The sequence below is a fragment of the Carlito syrichta genome, unplaced genomic scaffold (assembly GCF_000164805.1).
Source record: "Carlito syrichta isolate Samal-C Ts95f unplaced genomic scaffold, Tarsius_syrichta-2.0.1 Scaffold302582, whole genome shotgun sequence".
NCBI classification, from domain to species: domain Eukaryota; kingdom Metazoa; phylum Chordata; class Mammalia; order Primates; family Tarsiidae; genus Carlito; species Carlito syrichta.
In genome coordinates, this window is record NW_007246678.1 from 934,924 (window position 1) to 957,561 (window position 22,638).

The window sequence follows — 22,638 nt, forward strand, 5'->3', positions numbered from 1 at the left end:
CCACTGCACTCCAGTCTGGGTGACAAAGTGAGACTCCAACTCAAAAAAAAAAAAAAAAGACAATGGTAAGAGGGGTATGAATCTCAGTTATTATAATTCTCCAATTATTTATTTATTTATTTATTGCGATGAACTCACTCTGTCGCCCAGCCTGGAGTGCAGTGGCACACTCATGGCCACCCCAGCACTGACCTGCTGGACTCCGGCGATCCTTCCACTGCATCCTTCCATGTAGCTGGAAGCTACATGCTTGGCTAGTTTTTGATTTATTGTAGAGATGAGGTCTCGCCAAGTTGCCCAGTCTGGTCTCGAACCTGCAAGCTCAGGCAATCCATTCGCCTCAGCCTCCCAAAGTGCTGGGATTTTAGGCTGAGTCACTGAGCCTGGCCTATTATCTCTAATTCTTATCCTATTGCCCAGAATTGAGTTCAAATACTCAACCAAGGAGCAACTAAGGAACAGTTGTGACTCTGGGATGGTTACTATTTCTGAGCCTCAGTTTTCCTTTCTGTAGGATGTAGAATTGTTGCAGGGATTACTAAGAAAATGAATGAAAGAATCTAGCTAAGTGCTCAATAAATAGCTATTATTCATCTCAGCTCTCAAAAGAAGTCTGGGGTAAGCAGATATATTGAAAGTCATTTCTACAACACGTCATACATTTATTAATTCAGGAGTTAACAATAGGACAGTTCAGCTAAGGCTTTGTCTTTGAGAGTCTAGGGATGAGTGAACCTTGGCTTCTTGCTTAGGCTTTCAAAGGAGCTGGGACCTACAACCTGCATGTTTCCTTTATCACTGGTGCTCCTTTTCCTTATTTCTGAGTTAGGAATCTGGCAGTACTAGTTTCCCAAAAGGGTCACAAGGCCTGGACCTCACTAACAAGGTGAGATGTGGTGAAAAGTCTGGTCAAAGCCAGCCAGGACCAATTTAAGACCAAGATGGCTTCGAGAAAGACCTCTGCCAGTCCCTTTTGCTCATTATATGCTAATTATAATCATGAGCATGCTAAAAGACACTCCCACTAGCACTGTAACAGTTTACAATTACCATGGCAACTGCTGGAAGTTACCCTATATGGTATAAAAAGGAAACTCCCATTCTGAGAACTTCTTACCCCTTTCCCAGAAAATCCACAAATAATCCACCTCGTGTTTAGCATATAATAAAGAGAGCTAGGAAAATAAAATCCTAGCGATATACAGCAGCTGTTCTTGCCATGGGAACTGACCACAGAGAGATGGGACACAAGGTGTCTTGCCAGGAAGCAGCATTTATTAGTGCCGACTCAGCGAATTCGCTCCCAAAAGTTGAGCCCAGAACACAGCCAGGCATTGCCTTATATAAGATTTCTTTACATTGTAACCTCTTTGTCTCCTTTTAAGGTTACAGTTTGGCATTATTCATTTGATTGGATATTTTGTAGCTTGCAATTAGCACTACATACTACACACTGATTGGTTTTACATAATTATTCCATTTGCATGTCCTATTTGCTGATTGGCTTACAAGATCAGTATCCTGGTTGCATTCCGCCAAAAACTTGAACATGTAACCCGGCAAAGTGGAAAGCCCTGGAAACAGTAGCACAAAGAAGCAGAAAGTAACTTATTTTCCCTTTTCTTACCTTGCATTTTCACAAGGGCCCCTGCCTCATTCCCCATTTTGATGCTCAGATTCTCTTAGGGTTAAAAAGCATCATCTTGATACAGGGACTGGCATTGCCATAGTATCATGACATGTGCTGCTGTTTTTCTCGACCATGGCTCCAGCCATCTGGAATGACCTCTGCCAAACCTACAGAAAATATTAAGGCAAAAACTACAACAACAGTTACTAGCAAGGGATGACACTGCATTACAATAAGAAAGTTAGAATAGTCCATTTTTTTTGCTAGATGGTCAATTCCTCAGGCGGCTTCTGTGCATATATCAGTCAGTTTCTGGAGTGACTAAAGCAGGGCTGTTGTCCTTTAGGGTCCTGGGGTCACGGCTTTTTCCTTTGGATAGTTAACTTTCCTGGTGCATATGGATCAGAAGTGCATTCCCAGTCTCGGAACACCAGTTTCACTCTGTTGTGATAAATACAGGGGATTACCTCAGCTACTTTTATTGTGGTAGAGGTGGACAAAATGACAGTAATCGGACCTCTCCAAAGAGGCCTTAAGGGCTGGGTGTTCCATTCATTTACCCATACAGCGTCTCCTGGCTTAAAGGGGTAAGCAACTGTGGTTAAGCTTATAAGCAACCACTCTTTAACCCAATGATGTATAGCAGTGAGTGCCAAGCCAGGAGCCTGTATTTGTTGCCTCAGAGCAAGATTACCCACTTCTTTTAAATACCTCTTTATACCCTTAATAATGGGGGTAGGTGCCCATAAAGAATTTCAAAAGGGGAGAGCCCTGTGTGCTTAGTGGGACTAGACCTAATTCTATTTTTTTTTTTTTTTTTGAGTTGAGTCTCACTGAGTCACTCAGACTGGAGTGCAGTGGCCACTCCCGGCCACCACAACCTCGACCTGCTGGGCTCTGGCGATCTTTCTGCCTCAGCCTTCCAAGTAGCCTGAACTACAGGCACGCGCTACCATGCCAGGCTAATTTTTTTGATTTATTGTAGAGATGAGGTCTCGCCAAGTTGCCCAGGCGGGTCTCAAACCCACGGGCTCAGGCAATCCAGTCACCTCAGCCTCCCAAAGCGTGGGATTACAGGCTGAGTCACTGAGCCTGGCCTAGACCTAATTCTTAACAAATCAATTGGCAACAGTTGATCCCAATGTAGGTGGGTTTCCTGACATACACAGTTTACTTAGCTGCAACTTTAGAGTCCGGTTCATTTTCTCCACCTTTCCCTAACTTTTGGGGGTGATAGATGGTGTGTAGTTTCTATAAAATTCCTAAGCCCCGTGCCATTGACTGTTAGTCACAAATGCTAGTCCATTGCCTGACCCTATAGTGATTGGGATTCCAAATTGGGGAATGATTTCCTTCAGAAGCAGCCACACCACTCCATGTGTCTTTTTGGTGCAGGTAGGAAAGGCTTCTACCCAACCCGAGAAAGTACATACCAAAACTAAGGGATATTTGTAGTCCCTGACCTGAGGAAGCTCAGTAAATTCCACAACTATATTTTCAAATGGAGCCCCTCCAATACTCTGTATTCCTGGGGAGATTCTAGGCCCCTGCCATGTATTGTTTCAGGCACACACTTCACATTGCTCACATACCGTCTGGGCTATGCTAGAGAGTCAAGGAATGTAAAAATGTTGACCTAATGTGGTTTTGAGGGTTGTCCAGCCCATATGGGTGTCCTGGTGAAATTGTCTGATGAAAGCTGGGGCCTAAGCATCAGGGATGGTGACTCGCCCATCCTTAAATTTCTACCATCTGTCTGGAAGTTAGTCTCTTTCTTTCATTTTAAACCATGTCTGCTCATGCTGTGAATAATTGGGGTCCCATTCTGCCAACAGGCTGAGGAACAATGCTGCAGCAAAAGTCGCCTGCTCCATTGTTTCCTGGGAGGTTGCAAGCTTCGCCTCCCAGTCTGCCTTTCGGTTTCCTGAGTGACTCCTGAATCTCCCCTCTGGTGTCCCTGGCAATGCATAACTGCTACCTTCTTGGCGGCCAATATAGCATCCAACAGTTCAATAATTTCTTTACCATACTTTCTATCTTTGTCTCCCCAGTTGATCAGGCCCTTTTCCTTATAAAGAACACTGTGTGCAAGGAGGGTGGTAAAGGCATATTTAGAGGCAGTGTATCTATTAACATTTAGTCCTGCCACCAGCTGGAGAGCTCAGGTAAGCCAAATTAATTTTGCCTCTTGTGTGGAAGTCCCTTTTGGCTAAGGTTTAGCCTCAATAGTGGAATGTAGTGTTACTATAGAATATTCTGCAAACTGTTCTCCTTCCCTTATGAAGCTGCTGCCATCAGTGAAATATTCTACATCATGGTCCCTGAGAGACTGGTCTGTCAGGTCAGGTTGGCTGGAAAAAACCTCGTCCATAACCTTGATGCAATCATGACAGGGTTGACCTGGCTCATTGGGCAGCAAGGTTGCAGGGTTGAGAGTCCGCACCACTTCTAAATGAATGCGTGGATTCTCACACAGCACTCCCTGATATTTGGCCATTTGGGCATTAGTCAGCCAGTATTGCCCCTTATATTTCATTAATGTCAACACTGAGTGTGGTACTCTGTTAGTTCCTGTCCCATAGTCAATTTGTCAGCCTCTGCCACTAGAAGGGCTGTAGGCAACAGTGTCAAGCTGCTTGGAGAGGTATGCTACAGGGCAGTGCCAGGACCCCAGCATTTGGGTTAGGACCCTGACTGCTATTCTAGTACGCTCATGTAGGTACAGGAAAAAAGACTTAGATGTGTTGGGGAGTGCCAGACTGGGTGCACTAACAAGGGCCTGCTTAATTTCCTCAAAGGCCTTCCGTTGTGCTTGTTTCCATAACAGTGGTTCCCATTCTTCCTTTCCTTGTGGCTTCATAGAGAGGTTTTGCCAGTATTGAGAAGTTAGAAATCCAAATTCTACAAAACCCTGTGGCCCCAAGAAATTCACAAACCTGACGTCTGGTGGTTGGACTGGAATAGAGCAGATTGTTAGGGTACGACCAGACCGGGTGAGGGTGGAGAGCCGCAGGGAGGCGCGCAGCACGGCTGGCAAGCCAGAGGTGTGCGCTGGTAACCCAGAGATCCAAGTAGATTGCAAAGAGTTGTGACACACAGAGGTGAGAGAAGAAAAGATTTATTTAAGAAAAGTTCACCCCCCACAGACAGGGAGTGAGCCTACACTCTCGGTGAGTGTGGCGTCTCAGTGCCCCAGAGTCCTAGCTTAAATCCTTCTCTTGGAGATGTTGTACGTGACTGCCATGACTGCTGTGACTTCCTTATCAACCACCTGTGGATGTCTTGAAGAACCTGTGACACAGAAACCCATTAATGTTCACCCACATTATCATAGACAAGGATTCTAATTGTCCTGCACCTTCCCAAATGACATTCCTTAGAGCTAGTGGTGGGTGTACCTCCCCTTATCTCCTAGGCATTCCTAGTGGGTAGCTTCGGGGGATCCTTGGCTTCCCTGTAGATAGTGTCCAATTTACTGGAAGATCGAATCCCCACCTGCTCCCCCTCTGAGCGGTTATAACTTTTGTAATTACAAGTTTCATGACTTTTACAGTCCTTGCCCAATGCATGATGTCTTAGGCCTTGTAAATTCCCTTTACTCTAGGCACATTTGATTGCCACTATGAGATACCTGGCACCAGGAAGTCTGTTCCAAAAGAGACAAAGTCGGCAAAGTTAATTTTTACTTAAAGTGTGCATTTCTCCAAAAGCATAGCTTCTACGTTCTCATCATTGTGTCAGAGTTTAAGAACAAGAAAAATGGCTTCCCACTCTTGGTCTGTCCTTTCACAGATGGTCTGTTTTCTATCTGGGCTGAGCTGACGCTGCCCCTGGGATAAATGGAAGCTGAAGTATTTTATCTTTTCCTGGCAGATTTGGGCCTTCTTCTTTGAAACTTTGTAGCCGACCTTCCATAGGAGGATGAAGAGCTACTGTGTTCCTTCCATACAATCCTCCCATGTTCACCTGGCCAATATCAGATTGTCCACATGTCAGAGCAATATACAGTCTTACTGGTCTGCTGGGAAGGTCTTTAAGTCAGAGGCTGACACAGTGCCAAAAATAGTCTGGGAATTTTTGAACCCCTGTGGCAGTCTAGTCCAAGTTAATTGGCCTTTATCGCTGTTCTCAGGATTTTCCCATTGAAAAGCAAAAATTGGCTGACCCTGAGGAGTCAAGCAGATGCAAAAGAAAGGATCTTTGAGGTCTAAACAGGTAAAGAAGGCAGCTTCTGTAGGGATAAGACTTAGAGTGTAGGGGCTGAGCATGACTGGGTGTAGAGTAACGGCAGCTTGGTTCTGCTCTTAAGTCTTGAACTGGCTGATAATCCTCTGTTCCCAGTTTATGAACTGATAGTAATGGGGTGTTCCAAGACGACTGACAGGATTGAAGGATTCCATATTTTAAAAGTCTTTCCAGGTGTTTTTGGATCCCAACCAGCACTCTGTGGGGAAGAAATACTGTTTCTGATGGGTGGGTTCGACTTCTGGTTTTAATTCTATTATTACTGGGGGAATGTTCCAGGCCAATCCGGGGGAATTATCCTCAGCTCATACCCCAGGCACCTTAAAGGGGAATTCAGGCTCCTGTCGGGGCTCTTCTATGAGACTATAAAGTTGCTATTCTTCTCCTTGGGGGGACTCTAAGAGTCATGATTTTCACTTCAGGATTTCTTAAGGGTAAAGTTGCCTGGCCATCATAGTGAAAGGTTATTTGGACTTGCAGTTTTCCCAAGAGGTCTCCACCCATTAAGGCCACTGGACAATGTGGAAGGTATAGGAATTCATGGACAACTTCATGGCCCCCTAGACTGCATCAGCAGGGCTGCAGAAAACAGCAACATGCCCGGCCACCTATAGCCCTTACAAATAGTGGCCTGTCTTGGTGAGAGGGGGCCCACCAGTTGGGTTATCACAAAATGCTCTGCCCTGATATCTACCATGAGGTCAAGGGACTGGGCCCCCACAATCATTTGGACCATAGGCTTCCAGTGGCCTAGCAAAATGGAGACCGGTCTGTCCTAGTCTTCTCCAGAGTTTTCTAGGGTGGCTAGGCCAACTCACTCTCAGGGGCCACATATGGTTGGGGAACAGACCGGTGTTGTCCCTGAATTACCTGGCCCCTTCCTCTTCCCTAAGGGATTGGACAGAAATCTTTCAGCTTTCCAGTGCCCTTCTTGGAAATAACACGCACACTGGTTCTGCTCTAATCTTATCATTGGGCAGGGTGGCCCACTGTGCTGGCCTCCCTGCTGGACTTGCCCTCAGCCATGACCTTGGCCTCATCCTGATGGGACAGCCCCCTGAGTGTGTCACTCTGCCAAAGCAGTGGCAAGCAAGTCTACTTTCTTTTTCATCTTTCAGTCTGCTTCCCTTCTGGCCTCTTGGTTGTGGTTGATGAATACTTTTGTCACAACCTCTATTAACTGACTAGTATTCATCCCAGCAAAACCCTCCAACTTTTGTAATTTATATCGGGTGTCTCCCTGAGCCTGGCTGACAAAAGCCACATTGATCATTTGCCGATTTTTGGCTTCTTCGGGGTTGAAGGGAGTGTAGAGGTGAAATGCCTCACGTAGTCTCTCATAAAACTGGCTCAGACTTTCTTCAGGGCCCTGGGGCACCTCTGAGATTTTGCTCATATTCATGGCCTTTTTCCCTCCTTCCCTCATAGCACCTAAAAGGGCTTCTTGATAGCACGCAAGTACTCGAAAGTCTTGACCACCATTTGGGTCCCATTGGGGGTCTTCCCCAGGGAACTGATTCTGAGTGTAGGCCTGAGCATTCATTACTCCATTGGGAGCATACTCCTCTAACCATTTTAAAGTGCTCTGAGTGCTGGGTTCGGTGGCTCAGTCTGTAATCCTGTGCTTTGGGAGGTTGAGGTGAGTGGATTGCCTGGGCCTGCAGGTTTGAGACCCACCTGGGCAACTTGGCGAGACCTCATCTCTACAATAAATCAAAAAATCAGCCAGGTGTGGTGCACATACCTGTAATTCCGGCTACTCAGAAGGCTGAGGCAGAAGGATCACCGAAGCCCAGCAGGTCGAGGCTGCGGTGGCTGGGAGCAGCCACTGCACTGCAGTCTGGGTGACAGAGTGAGACTCCAACTCAAAAAAAAAAAAAAAAAGAGTGTTCTGAGTAATTCGGCGGTGTTCCTCTGTGTTAAATCAACCAGGAGAGGCTGGCAACAATCAGACCGAGTGGGCTTATGGGTCTGAATAGTAGACTGCATTAGATCAATCATGGCCGGACACTTCTCAGTATATGAAATAGTATGGTGTGTCCAGTACAGGAGGTCAGTGGTAGTAAAAGGCTGCTGTACAAAGGTATGTTGCCCTCTTTGGATTTGGCCATCTGGACTGTAGTAAATGTGCCCTCTCATTTCTCTTAGCAGCAATTGTAAAGTCTCCTGACATCAGTGGGAAGGGGGGCTGTTAGCAAGGTTTTCTTGGTGCCTTTCTGTCAGGGCATATAGGGTTAACACTGGTGACTCTGGAGTAGCTGCTGCCTGGAACTTTTCAGGTGACTGAGGGGAAAGGGTGGATCCTAGGCTGAGATTAGCCTCTGGTGCAGCTTCAGCTGTGCCAACCGCAGGAGGTGCAGGCAGCAAGGAGAGGTACAATGGCATGTATGGTGTTCTCCTCAGGTTCCTCAGCCACAATGGGCTTTCCTGATTCTGGTAGGCATTTTGAGGGAGCCATTACTCAGGCCAGCATGACTTTACAGTTTTCTTCTAACTAGACTTTTACCCAAGGTGATCGGGAGAGAACTACATCCTGCCAACAGTTTATGTAGGGAAATTGGTCAGGGTGGCTGGATCCTTCACAATAACCCTAAACACCTAACTAACTAGTTCTTAGTTTAGTGATACCTCAGAAGGCCAGCCCACCCCAAACGATGACCAATCTACTTCATATAGTGTCCGAAACTTTTTGGGAGTTAACTGTCCCTTTTTGAAATTCTTTACCATGCACTCTAGAGGAGTAAGCTTGCTCTGTTTTTCACCCATTTCCACCCACTAAAAGACGACAGTCACACACAAGATGGGAAGGAAAGGGGGGCGTCAAGAGGGTTGGACACTCACATCACCCGTCTCTAGCCATACCCCTTGTGTGGATGTTTCAGGTGCCTTCTGGCAATAGGCGAGTCAGAATAAGCCCCCAACCAGGTTTTGACCCAGGATGCTGTACTACCACTACAGGAGATATTTCAGATGCCTTCTTGGCAATAGGTGAGTCAGAATCCCCTAGCCAGGTTTCGATCCCACTACAGGACTCACTCCCGCCGTTTAGCCATTTCAGCTAATTTCAAGGTCATCACTGGAGCCAAATTAGGGCTACTGCACTCGCTTCACCACTAGGTTACGTCTCGTTCACTTGCATTCACACAACGTCTCCAACCCATCACCCAGAGCCTTAGAGTTATGGTTTTGTCCCCCTGTGAGACTACTTGGGTAACTCTGGAAGGTGATCAGGCTCCCCTTCTGCCTCTTAGGGGCGGATCTACCAAATTGAATCCAGATTCTTACCAATCTGAAGGGCGGTGCTCTCCTGGCTAATTCCTGGGCCTCACCGGGTTCTGTTGTGCTCTTGGGGTCCTTACTCCAGCACATCGGGAGGGCTACTCCCCTGTGGATAAAATGGTTTGTGGCACCAGGTGAGGTCACCTCTTCTGATGTCCTGGGAGTCGTACCAAGGGAGGTGGAAACACTGTTTCCACCTCTCAATTCCCAGTCAATGCACCAGAAATGTAGTGGGAACCAACCACAGAGAGAGAGATGAGACACTGAGGCATCTTGCCAGGAAGCAGCATTTATTTCTGCTAGTACCAGCTCAGCGGATTCACATCCAAAGTCTGAGCCTCGAATGCAGCAAGGCATTGCCTTATATACTATTTCTTTACATTGTAACCTCTTTGTCTCCCTTATATAAGGTTACAGTTTGGCATTATTCATTTGATTGGATATTTTGTAGCTTGAGGTTGCAGTTAGCACTACATGTTACACTCTGGTTTTACATAATTATTTCATTTGCATGTCCTATTTGTTGATTGGCTTACAAGATCACTATCCTGATTGCATTCCACCAAAAGTTTGAACATGTAGCCCGTCAAAGTGGAAAGTCCTCAAAAAGAGTAGCACAAAGAAGCAGGAAGCAACTTATTTTCCCTTTTCTTACTCCTGCATTTTCACAAGGGCCCCTGTCTTATCCTTATAGACCAGCCCAGACTGCCCTGTCTTTGGAGTAGCCTGGTCTCTGTCATTTCAATAAACTTGCTTTCATTTTCCTAATTCCTTTTTCTTCAATAAACTTACTTTTGTCTCTTATTTATGGCTCATGCTTGAATTCCTTCCTGCATGATGCCAAAAACCCACCTGGTCTCTTGGGCTGAACCCCAATTCAGGGGTTTGTCTGTATTGTCTTCCTTGGTGACTCTGACAGGACCCCAACTTTGGGATCCCCTGGACTGTATAATTTCTGCTGCTGCTGCTGTACCTGTTTTTAAGCCAGTACCTCAGAGGATGCAACAGTAGATATGCTTTCTTTAATGGATCACCTGCAACCAGGACTTGAAGAATGTGAATCAAAGATAACCCAGTTAGGCTTCTAGAAGGACTTTTTCTTTGACTCATTTTTGTACACTGACTTATTCTGGGTTTACCCATGTGTCCTGTAAATACCTCATTTTGGATTCATGATTGGTTTACGTAGCAGCTCAAGTACTGTCTTTATTATCAATTTAAAAAGAGAGCTGGCTTGACAATCAGTATGACCTATACATATCTGATGGGATATGGGCTCGAATGGAAACTGGTAGGGCATGCCAGATTATCCAGATATTATCTGATTGTCTGTGGGCAGTGGCAGGGCAGACAAAGAAATATCTGTTTCTCTCTCTGTTTCTTACTGCACAGAATAATTATTAGTAATAAAAGGAGCCTTGAAGTCAGTCATCCACCAGTGCTAATGAAACTAAAAGGTTCATAGGAAGGTCCTGCATTTAAGAACTTAGAGATTTTCATCCTATCAAAGACACCTGCACTCATATGTTTATTGCTGCACTATCCACAATAACAAAAACATGGAACCAACCTCGGTGCCCATTAACAGTGATTTGGGTAAAGAAAATGTGGTAATATACACCATAGAATACTATGCAGTCATAAAGAGGAACAAAATCATGCCTTTTGCAGTAATGAGGATACAGCTGGAGGACATTAAACAAATTAATACAAAAACAGAAAACAAAATACTGCATGTTCCCACTTATAAGAGGGTACATTTAAGCATAAGGTATAAAGTGTAAAAAACAGAGTACACACAGACATAAAAATGGGAACAACAGACACTGGGGACTACTAAAGAGGGGGCGGGGGAGCAAAGATGGAAAACTACCCATTTGGGTACTACGGTCACTCTTTGGGTGACAGGCTCAGTAGAAACCCAAACTTCATCATTACGAAATATACTCATGTAACCAAACTGCATGTGTACCCTCGGAATAAAAAAAAAAAAAAAAAAGAATTCAGAATTTGGGAACTGTAAATAGCTCCCTCAATTCCCTAAATCAATAAGCTGCTTGCCTTAGATTCACTTTTTCTTCACACAGTGCTGTTCCTGGATTGGGCCCCTGTGCATCAGAAGTAGGATCAGAGCATGGCTAATGCTCGCTATGTCAATACCCTGTCCACCAATATCACTTCCACACATCGTAAAGCTCAATGTACAGATCAGAATAGGTACCCAGTTATTTGTCCAGTGATTGATTCTATAAAGGGACTTTCGTCATCTCAGGATTGCTAGTGTTTATTGCGTGTATCTGATTTATCTAGAGTTCTGACTCCACCTTTCAGATATTGCCTGGGGATGGTATTTTTAAAAAAATCTTCCCTGTTGATTCCAGCATGACATCACCTTTGGTAGCTAGTGACCGACAGTCTTCTCTGGTCACTGGAAGTGCTGTTTTGTTCACAGTTACATCCCAGAGGCTCAGCGCAGTGTTCGGCACAAAGCAGACGTTCAGTGATCATTTCTTGAATGAACCCTATTTTACAGATAAAGCTCAGAGAAGTTAAGAGCACGTAAGTGGCAGTACTGGTGGCCTTTCCACTGCATCCTCTAGGATGTGTTGAGGTTGCTTTCTGGCCGCAGCTTCAATATTGAGGCTGCGGTGCCCAGTTCCAAAGGTCAGTGGTTGCTCTGCGCCTCCTTAAGCCCAGCTTTTTTTTTTTTTTTTTAAATTTATTTATTTTAATTTTTATTATCAAGATGGAGGGTACATTTCAGGGTTAGGTATATAAACATTGATCAAGCAGGTACCCTTGTTGATGAGGTATGCCCCTCCCTCCCCTAGCAGTTTCCCTCAACTGCCAATCCCACCCCTTCCTCCCCTGACTGTTTCCCACTACTGCCAGTCGCTTTCTTATAGCATTAAAATTGTTCAGGGTCTGTTTATGAGTGAGAATATATGGAACTCTGTTCTTTGTTTCTGTGATAAATCACTGAGTATGATCAACTCCAAATCCATCCAAGTTGCTGCAAAGTCCATATATTTGTCCTTCGTTATGGCTGCATAATATTCCATTGTGTACGTACCACCTTTTCTTTATCCAGTCCAGCTTCGATGGGCAACACCGTTGGTTCCATGTTTGCTGTTGTGAATAGAGCTGCAACCAACCTACGCGTGCAGATATCTTTTTGGTAGAATGATTTGAGTTCCTCCAGGTATATTCCCAATAGGGGAATTGCTGGGTCATATGGAAGGTCAATTTCTAGTTCTTTCAGAAATCGCCACACTGTCTTCCAAAGAGGTTGTACTAGTTTGCATTCCCACCAGCAGTGTAGTTTTGAGTCAGTGGGGCAGTTCCTGCCTCGGCCCTACGCGGCGTCAGTCGATCCGGCAGCAGCAGAGTTAACCCGAGACCCCGCCCCCGACGGGGGACGGGTGGGGGACCCGAGCTGGCTCCAGCTGGGCTGCGCCTTAGGCCGCCTAGTGCCTCTGCGCATGCGCGCGGCGCCGTGAAGACGGGGTCGGACTCAGAAATGGCGGCCTCCGTGTTCTACAGCCGGCTGTTGGCCGCCGCCACACTTCGGACTCACCGGCCCCGGACGGCGGTGCGGGCTGCCGCTCAGGTATTGCCTCCCAGGCCTCTCTCGCCGCGAGGGTCGGCAGGAGAAAGGGCGAGGTGGGAGACCTGGCACCTGTGGACGCGGTGTGAGGGGACCCGTGGCCCGACTCGGGGTCACTTCGCGGCAGTGACAGTTCCTGGGTGCCTGGTCGGGCCCGCGGGCGGCTTGCCCAGGGAGTGCTGCCCAGGGAGTGCTCCAGCCCGGAGTCCGCGGGGCAGGCCCGGCAGCCTGGCCGCAGCTGCTCCCCGGGTTTCCGAGGGGCGGCGGGGAGAGGGTGGGCTCCGAGTGGAAGTGAGGGGTCGGGACAGTTTCTGCCGTCAGTCCCCGGTCCGGCACTGTGGGCCCCGCTGCCCCTCTTTGGGCAGGGAGATGAATGCCCTTCAGATGTACTTCTGCGTTTCTCGGGAGCTGTCAAAGGTGGGAATGATTTCAGAGGACCAGCAGCGCCTGCTGACTTGCCTTTTCTGGGGCGAGGCGGGGAAGTTTTCTCTCTCCCCAAGTAATTGCTGCTCGTTAATAGCCGTAGTAAGATTATGTTTTCCAGCTAACCCGTTGAGGTCGTAAGAAAGTACTCTTTTGGATCACTTTTCTGGATAGACTATAGCATAGCTGCCAACGTTTTGGTTTTGTTCTAGAGTATTTGCTGCGTGCTGGGTACTGTGCTAAGCGCTTTGCATGTAGTCTCATTAGGATTTTCAGCAACCCTGGGAGGGAGGCTTTGATACCCGCATGACCGATGGAGATCTGTGGCTACGGGAACGCGTAATTTGGTAATTTGGGCTAGATCACACAGCAGATAAGGTCATAGCTGAGGTTTAATGTCAGAACCGTCTGTTTCTGAAGCCTATGTACTTGAGTCTGCTCTACGACACCGAAAACATAAACATTCTTTTCTGCGTTGACGCCAAGAAACTGTGGAAGGGTCTCATTGGCCTCCTGAGTTCATCCCAGGGTTTTAGGTTTTGTTCCGAAGTAACTCCTCAGACATGTCACATGTGAATTGACTTAGCCCTTTCCCTCCTTTCTCCCCATTTTTGATGCTGTTCTTACTTTCAGTCTAGAGGTAATGAGTTCAGTGAGTTTGCTGCCTAATAGGAATGATTTGTTTTGGTTTTATGAGTTTAAAAGGGTGTTATCTAGTTTTTAGAAAATAGAATTTGGCCAACAAATATGTTTTCCTTCTAATCAAAATCTTTCTCCTTTTGGAAATTCCTTTAAAAGCCCTTTGTTTCTTCATAAGGGAATACCTATTATATTCTTTATAACAGCTTCTCTCCTCTTCTACCCTTGCATTAAAAATTGCAACTCTAGAGTTTGGAAGGACCTTACTCTAACCCCTTACTTTTGTAGATGAGGACACAGAAGTGCATAGTCTTAGGAAACTTGTTCAAGGTCACACATTGAATGTAGTAAGTTCTCTTCAACATTTTGTTTAGTTCTCTGACACTGTTCCAATTACTTGGTATCTTTCACCTAGTGAACATTTGATGAACGTAGTTCAGGTTATGAGCAGATGAAATAATTAAGAGATTTTCTTGGTTGTTGTGAATCACACACCCAAGAACTATATTTTTTTCTACTTTTGAATTGGTATTATTTAAACTAGGCACGTTATTGGGTGGGTAGTGGTGTAGAGATTTGACCAGGAATTGGAAGCCTTTTGGCAATAGGAAACTTCTAAATGTGAGTATCAGAAAAGAAAAATACTTAAATGTAGGAGTCTGTGATTATGCAGGAATTTGTATTACCAACATAATTCAAAGCTGAGGATGTTTTAAAGTTACAATTTCTAGTGGTACAAGGGAAGAATCATAAAAATATTTCAGATATTAAAAATCCTTTGAAGTGACATAAAAGCTATCAGCAATAACTTATGAGTACTAATTCTTTTTTTTTTTTTCTTTTTTTTGAGTTGGAGTCTCACTCTGTCGCCCAGACTGGAGTGTAGTGGCCGCTCCCGGCCACCGCAGCCTCGACCTGCTGGGCTCCAGCAATCCTTCCGCCTCAGCCTTCCCAGTAGCTGGAATTACAGGCTGATTTTTTGATTTATTGTAGAGATGAGATCTCGCTGCCCAGGTGGGTCTCGAACCCTCGGGCTCAGGCAATCCACTCACCTCAGCCTCCCAAAGGCGCGGGATTACAGGCTGAGCCACCGAGCCCGGCTGAGTACTAATTCTTTGTAAGTAGAGATATTTTGAAGAAACCATAAAAATATGGAGTTTTATATTACATGTTTACCCTTAACTTTTTTTGGAATAGTCTCTGATAGAAATATTCCAAGAATAGTACAGTGAGTACCTGTGTTGTCTTCCTCTAAATTTAACCCTTTGCCACATTTGCTTTATTTTAAAAAATGATACATGTATGCAATATTTATATACATACGTATGTAAAATCACATACATTCATTTATTTTTGCTGAGCCATTTTAGATTAAGCTGCAGGCATCTTGCTGGATATTTAAGCATATATCTCTAAGAGTTAAGGACATTCTCTCCAGTAACCACAATATAATGATGAATATTATAAGAAAATTTAACATTGATATTATGTGAATACATAGTTCAGATTCAGGTTTCTCTGGTTGTCCCTAAAGTGCCTTTACAGCTGTTAGGTTTTTTTTTTTTTTTTAAACTGAGGTCAGGTTTTAATGGCGTTTTTTCCTGATCCATCAAGCCAGTTAGGTATCACCTAGTGATTTATATACTAGCGACATAATGCTTTTTTATATATTGCAGTTTTGTTATTTTTTTTTGAGATGAAGTCTCACTCTTGTCGCCCAGATTGGAGTGCAGGTGTTGCAGTTGTTTATTTACATGTCTGTGAACTCTGTGGCTGGGACCTAGTTGGGCTTTATTCTTTTAACTTCCCTAGCATACTGTCTAGTAAATAGGCATTCAAAAAATATTTGTGTATATGACTTTTTACCAGGCTTATGATAGGTATTCCCTTTCTCCCTTATTTTTATTATTATTTTGAAGTATAATTTAGGTACAGTAAAGTGTACAACTTAAGTGGATAACTAGATTAATTTTTATGGTTGTATTCATCTGTAGCCAACATCTGTATGAGGATATACAATGTTTTCAGCCCTCGGAAGGCTCTCATATACCCTCTCTTTTTTTTTTTTTTGAGTTGGAGTCTCACTCTGTCGCCCAGACTGGAGTGCAGTGGCCGCTCCCGGCCACCGCAGCCTCGACCTGCTGGGCTCCGGTGATCCTTCTGCCTCAGCCTTCCGAGTAGCTGGAATTACAGGCATGCGCTACCACGCCCAGATGATTTTTTGATTTATTGTAGAGATGAGGTCTTGCTGCCCAGGCGGGTCTCGAACCCGCGGGCTCAGGCAATCCACTCATCTCAGCCTCCCAAAGGCGCGGGATTACAGGCTGAGCCACCGAGCCTGGCTCATATACCCTCTCTTATTAGTACTCTCTGATAAAAGGTAACCACTAATTCTGACTTCTTTCACCATAGGCTAATTTTGAATGGTTTTGAATGCTAGGAAAATAAATAATTAAAGCATGTATTTTTGTTTTTGGCTTCTTTCCATTAACGTTATGTTTATGAGATTAATCAATATATGAACAATAGTACTTTTTTCTTTTTATTCCTATGTGGTATATTATGAATATACCACAGTTTATCCATTTTCTTCTTGATGGGCAATCAGGTCATTTACAGCTTTTGTCTGTTATAAATCAGCCTGCTATGGACATTGTTACATATGTCTTTTGGTAGATATAAGGACTCATTTCTGTTGATACATACCCAGGAATGGAATTTCTAGGTCAGAAGGGAGCAGTATACTGAACAGTTTGGGAGGATGCTGGCTTGTGCTCTCCCCCTGCCCTCTCTTTCTCTCTTTCTCTTGATGGTGGCCTTGCTTTATTGCCTATGCTGGAATGCAGTCATAGCTCGCTGCAGACAAACTCCTTGGCTCAAGTGATCCTCCAGCCTCAGCTTCCCAGGTAGCTTCCCAGATAGCTGAGATTGTAGGCACAAGCCACTGCACCTGGCTCAGTTGCTGGGTTTTAATATTGAAGTGACACAAAATCAAGGAATTGAGCTACCTAGGTGAAATGTGATCTAGGATTTTAGCTTGCTAAGTGAGTCAGAAATAAGTTATTATATATGATTGATTTATTAGACTAGTGGTTTTCAAATAAGAATTAACTGAGTGACTTGTTATGAATGCAGATTTCTTTGGGCCCAGTCCAGAGATTCTGATTTTGCAGATGAGAATGGGGCCCAGGAATCTGCAGGTTTAGAAGCAACCCAGATAATTTTGATGCAGAAGCTCACGTTTATATAAGACTACTTTAAATTCGATTCTTATGGCACCATGTGTTTCATATGAGCCATGTTTCAATTTACTGAATTCTGTGTGGAGATAGTGGAAATGTATGGATATAACTTAAATGTGATCTTTCAAGTCTTTCATAGCACTTCATATTTTCTTGAAAAAGTTGATATAATTGACAAGCTTGAAAAGGGAGGCAGGCATTTCTGTGTGTTATATTAGGTTAAGACTAGGCTCTGACTTAGTGAAGGCTTTGGGACCAGTAGATGCTAGAGACCTTACTGATGTGCACTCTTTTTCAACATCGTTGTGGCTGTGCCACAGGAAGCCGAAAGGCTAACCCTCATGTTCCTTCTCTTTCAGCAGTGAGTTATAAGCTGGCAGAAGGATATCTTATTTGTTTCCTACTTCTTTTCAGAGCAGTAATTCTGACTCAGCTCTATTGAGTAACATTTTCATTTTCTCTCCCACTGTATAAAATAGTACTCTTTCTCATCCTTTTTCTTTATTCTTTCTTGCCACCATCTGGCATATTATGTTTATTTATTATCTGTACCCCACCCTCATACAAATACTCACTAGAATGTAAGCTTTAGGTAGTATGGTTATTTTGTGGGCTCACTGCTCTATTTTCTAGTGCTCGATAGATATTTGATTGAATGAATGAATGTTCTACAAAGATTGTGAAGGGGAAGAGTTTATTGTTGACAGTGCTTTTTTGGAAGCTTTTGCAGTCTGGTTGTGAAGAACAAGCACCTGAACTGGGTTTGTAAAGGAGGTAGCTGTTAAGGGAATCATTTAGAAGGAAGACCGTAATGATGTGGGTCAGTTCTCTGACATGAAATTTGCAGCCTCTGAGTTAGTTGTGTAGAAGTTTACTGGAAAGTGATCTCTGGATCAACACCTGTGGGAAAGTGAGGCCAGAGAATTGAGTAGAGGAAGAAGGAGATTTGTGGTGTCGTTGCAACAGAAACCAGTTGTTCCTATGGGAGATCTGGAACTAGAATATTCCCTTTGAATTTTCCCAAATTGAAGTGAGGTGCCAGGTCTTTACATTCCTCCCCCTGCGGCATTGACCAGCCATTGGATACAGACTGCCAATGGGAAAGAGGTGTGACTTTGGGCAAGGAGGCTCCTATGAGGGTGACTTGGCTGAGAGCTGTCAGCAGCCAGCACTCCCAGCAGATGGGGCTGTGAATGCCTTGGTCCTGAAGGGGGCATCTGGGAAGCATACTGCAACTTCCACAGATGAAGCTATGGTTTTGAGTCTTGAGAGTATGAAAGAGTAATGGTACCAAATCATACAATTGTCACATATCTAGTGCTGGGTGGTGTGTTAGGTGCTAGAGGAATGGTAAAGAGGAGAAAGGAAGGATTTTTAGTGTGGTGGGAAACATGAGGCTCATTTTAGATCTGCTGAATTTGGCGTGGAGGTAGAAATGCCCTGTAGATCATTGGAGATATGGAACTAAAGATCAAATCTAACATAAAAGATGATGAGGAAATAGCTAAAACTACAATGGTAACATTTGATATTTAGCTGGTAGGCTAGCTTTTAGTTTTGTGCTGTAATTCAGGTACTCTGAATACTGTATTTTGGTGATTTAATGTAATAGTTTTGTTATAGTTATAAAGAACCAAATACTTTACAAGACTAACTGCCAGATCACTGTCATATATAAATATGTCCCTGATTTTTCTAGGTCCTCGGAAGTTCTGGATTGTTTAATAACCATGGACTCCAAGTACAGCAGCAACAGCAAAGGAATCTCTCACTACATGAATACATGAGTATGGAATTGTTGCAAGAAGCTGGTGTCTCTGTTCCCAGAGGATATGTGGCAAAGTCACCAGATGAAGCTTATGCAATTGCCAAAAAATTAGGTACTAAATCAAGAAGAACTTATGCTACCTTGACATGGGAACTCAGATAAGATATGAACTTTACTTTTTGTTTGATGACAGCTTTTAGTTTTTTATTTTTATTTTTTATTTTGAGTTGGAGTCTCAGTCTGTCACCCAGACTGGAGTGCAGTGGCCACTCCTGGCCACCGCAGCCTCGACCTGCTGGGCTCCGGCGATCCTTCCACCTCAGCCTTCCGAGTAGCCGGAATTACAGGCATGCGCTACCACGCCTGGCTGATTTTTTGATTTATTGTAGAGATGAGGTCTTGCCAAGTTGCCCAGTCGGGTCACGAACCTGCGGGCTCAGGCAATCCACTCACCTCAGCCTCCCAAAGGCGCGGGTTTACAGGCTGAGCTACTGAGTCCGGCTAGCTTTTATTTTTTTAAAAATAAATTGTATATGCTTAAAAGAGAAGGTGGAACTTTATGCTTATTGAAATTCTGAAGTTGTTACGAGATTATAAGCTCACATAATGCCAGTGATTTAGGAGTCACTTATAGTAACATTAAGAACCAGAAGTCCCATTTGTAGCTAGAATACAATTATGGAAAAGAGAATTATATTTACTACTCTGTAGCTTAAAGGATGGTGATGTGATGATTCTTCAGGGAAGTGGTGAAGGAAAATCTTAGCTATTTTTGTGGTTGTGAAGAGAGGTCCAATTCTTCCCCCAACCCCTTTTTATTGACATGGGAAATATGGAACCAGGGAGAAAATGCAGTAGAGTGCTAGAACGTAAGCTCCATGAGAGCAGGGTTTCTTTGTCTTATTTGTTTGCTGATGTATTCCCAGATCTTTGAAGAGTGCTCGACACTTAGGTAGTTAAGAAATATTAATATTTGTTAAATGAATTAAATAGTTGCCTGTGTTTGTTAATAGATTCTTTTATTGATAACAAACTTTAATAGCCTTTGTTAATTTGAATTTGTATTAATCGCTCAATTAAAAATGATTTTTGACTTCAGGAAATAATATTTTCTAATATTCTATTAGAATGAGTACTTTTTCATTTTTTGTTTTGTTACTCAGAAAAAATGATTTTTAATTAGATTATAAGCAGACTTCTTACTTAGCAAAAACTTTGTGTAAGTTTATACTAATTTTGGTGAAATTTTCATTACTTAATGGTTACCTATAGTTTGAACTTGTTTGTGGTTATATCCGGGCATGGTGGTATGTACCTGTAGTTCCAACTAGTTGAGAGGTTGAGCAGAAGGGTCACCTGAGCCCAGGAGGCTGAGGCTGCAGTAAGTTGTGATCATGCCACTGCCTTCTAGCCTGAGCAACAGACTGAGACTCTGACTCAGGATTTAAAAAAAAGGGGGGCGGGGAGCTGATTCACATATAATGAAGTCAGTACAAACTTTTTGTCTCTTATTTTCAGGTTATTATTTTAAAATTAAAAAAATTTAGAAATGGGATCTTGCTATGTTGCCTAGGCTGGTCTCAAACTCCTGGGTTCGTGATCCTCCTGCCTCAGCCTCCCATGTAGCTGGGACTCCAGGCACATGCCACGGTGCCCAACTATTTTCAGATTATTTTGATAGATTTTATCTAACTTGTTTTCTGTATATTTTCTCATATAGTCAAATTCCCTTGCTTTGTCAGAAAAAATAATTGTTTGGAAACTCTTTTTTTAATCAAGTAGGATTTATTCTGATGCTAGTATCTTTTGATTTCTTTATTCCTTACAAAAACTTTTGATGATTCTTAGGCACAGAAGAAAGAAATAATATATGCAGGATAAACTAACTATGAGTATATCTGGCAAGTTCTCTGGGACCAGAACTTACAAGTAGTAAGGAGCAGGTAGGCAGCTCTGATTTTGAGCTCCTTGTGACAGAGGATAGCTTGTTCATCTAGAAAGTGTGTTTTTGTCAAAGAATACTGCAAATGATGATTATAGTGTGGGAGTGGGGACTAAAGTCTAACAAGGAAATTTAAACTTAGAGGAGCAGAAATGCTACTTTAAAAAATATGTGTTTACTAGTTACTGTGAAGACGTGGAGGACAATTTTGTGTTTTTAGTGAATTGTTAATATCAAAAGATATTGATTGTGGGTTCTAATTGCACAAGGTGTGGAATGAGGTGCCTTAGAAATATACCTGATTTTTTTCTATCCATCCAGCAATTTCCAGTGCTGATTTTTTGCTACTTTGTGGTGATTTTTGCTTCTTGAGTTACTGCAGAATTCACAAAGTACTAATTCTCATTTCCTGAGAACTTTTAACTTGTAGCTCTCCTCACCAAATGATATGTTAGGTACCAGAATCCCAGTGAGGCCTCCAAAATGTTAGGTCAGACTAGGTGGCAGGTGGGAGGTCTGCGATCCAGTGCTGTGCAAAAGATGCAAAGAATTGCACAGAAGTTATATTGGAAAATTTATATAGAGAGAGGGAGGGAGAGGGAGAGGGAAAAGATTCACCTCCCCAATGTAGGGGAGGGGGCCAAAGTTAAGAAAAAGTGGCAGCCATAGCTCAAAGAGCCATGTGACCACACCAGAGTTTAGCAAAGAAATGGCGAATGGCTACTTGAGGTTGAATGTTTTTAAACCTTCCCTTTGGTGTGGGGCAGGTTATTAAGGTGATTGGGTGATGGTCTGTTTCATATCATCATGAAGGGAACAGGTAAGCACAGGTACTGAAGTCAGTTGATGGTCAACAGGCAGATAGGTCAGTCACATGACTACTGCCATGTTGATGGGTATGCCATGAAGGGCTGATTAGGTTGACTTGTTTCTTATGCGAATACTTGGGAATAGAAAAGCTAATTAGTCCAAAACAAGCTGGGGAGGGGTTGTAAAACAATTATCAATAGCTACCTCTGAGGAACCAGTTCTGTCCTTGATTAGAGGGCAAGCTAGGTATTGTTAAGAGAATATGGCAGAACTAGACAGTGTCAGAATGACTGCTCTTTAGCTTAAAATTATTCCATTAAATAATTCCATTTTGGCATTACACTTTCAATATACTAGGATATAAGTGCTTAACAGGTATGCCAAACTATTGTTTCTCCTGAGTCCTGTGGGTGGCAGTAGAAACTGAGTTAGCAGGGGGTTTGGGGTCACTGAGTCCTATAGCTGGTGACCCTCCCCTCAAATAGCCCTGGCCTCTTTTCCCGGTATTTCCTACAGATTATATCATTTTCTATATGTGTGATGAAGTGAAAAAAGTTGGGAAGCACAGTCCTCCTGCAGGCAGTTTTACCTGTTGTGAATAATTGAGGTAAGAGTTGAAAGAATGGTTATGAAAAATCTAATTCCATTATTTCTAGAGACTGTATGAGTCTACAAAATAAAGGTTGGTGAGCTTGAAGATCATGGAGAAGTTTCTGGAATGAAATATGAAAAGAATTGTTGTTAAGCACAGAAAAATGAAGTAGTTACTATTTGGGGTCAGTTCTTAGAGCAAGTAACTATCGCTTAGAGTTACTAGCTCAAGGAAATATGATTTCAATAAGGATTTGGCAGAATTTTTATGATTTCCCTATGGACTATAGAAAGGTAGTATAATTAGGGTGGAATCCCTTTCTGACTGAATAAACATATGCAAAAGATACTGATTAATGTCAACCTGGAGGGAGATTGCTAATGACATAACTTTGCCTTTTTTCTTCTTTTCTTTTTTTTTTTTGAGTTGGAGTCTCACTCTGTCACCCAGACTGGAGTGCA

General features: G+C 43.5%; 1 protein-coding gene across 4 annotated transcripts in view; it reads left to right on the forward strand.

The window, feature by feature from the left end:
• SUCLA2 (succinate-CoA ligase ADP-forming beta subunit) overlaps window positions 1–22,638 on the forward strand; it is a 64,154-nt gene that overhangs the window by 4,434 nt on the left and 37,082 nt on the right. Inside the window, exons 2-3 of one of the 4 annotated variants that reach the window (XM_008056956.2) lie at window positions 12,601–12,764; window positions 18,765–18,945. In XM_008056956.2, the coding sequence (XP_008055147.1) occupies window positions 12,675–12,764; window positions 18,765–18,945 (271 nt within the window). In that variant the 5' untranslated portion in view covers window positions 12,601–12,674. Of the gene's footprint in view, window positions 1–12,599; window positions 12,765–13,116; window positions 13,179–18,764; window positions 18,946–22,638 lie in introns of those variants that run through there. The other 3 variants (XM_008056958.2, XM_021711780.1, XM_008056957.2) reach the window with 3 other exon arrangements.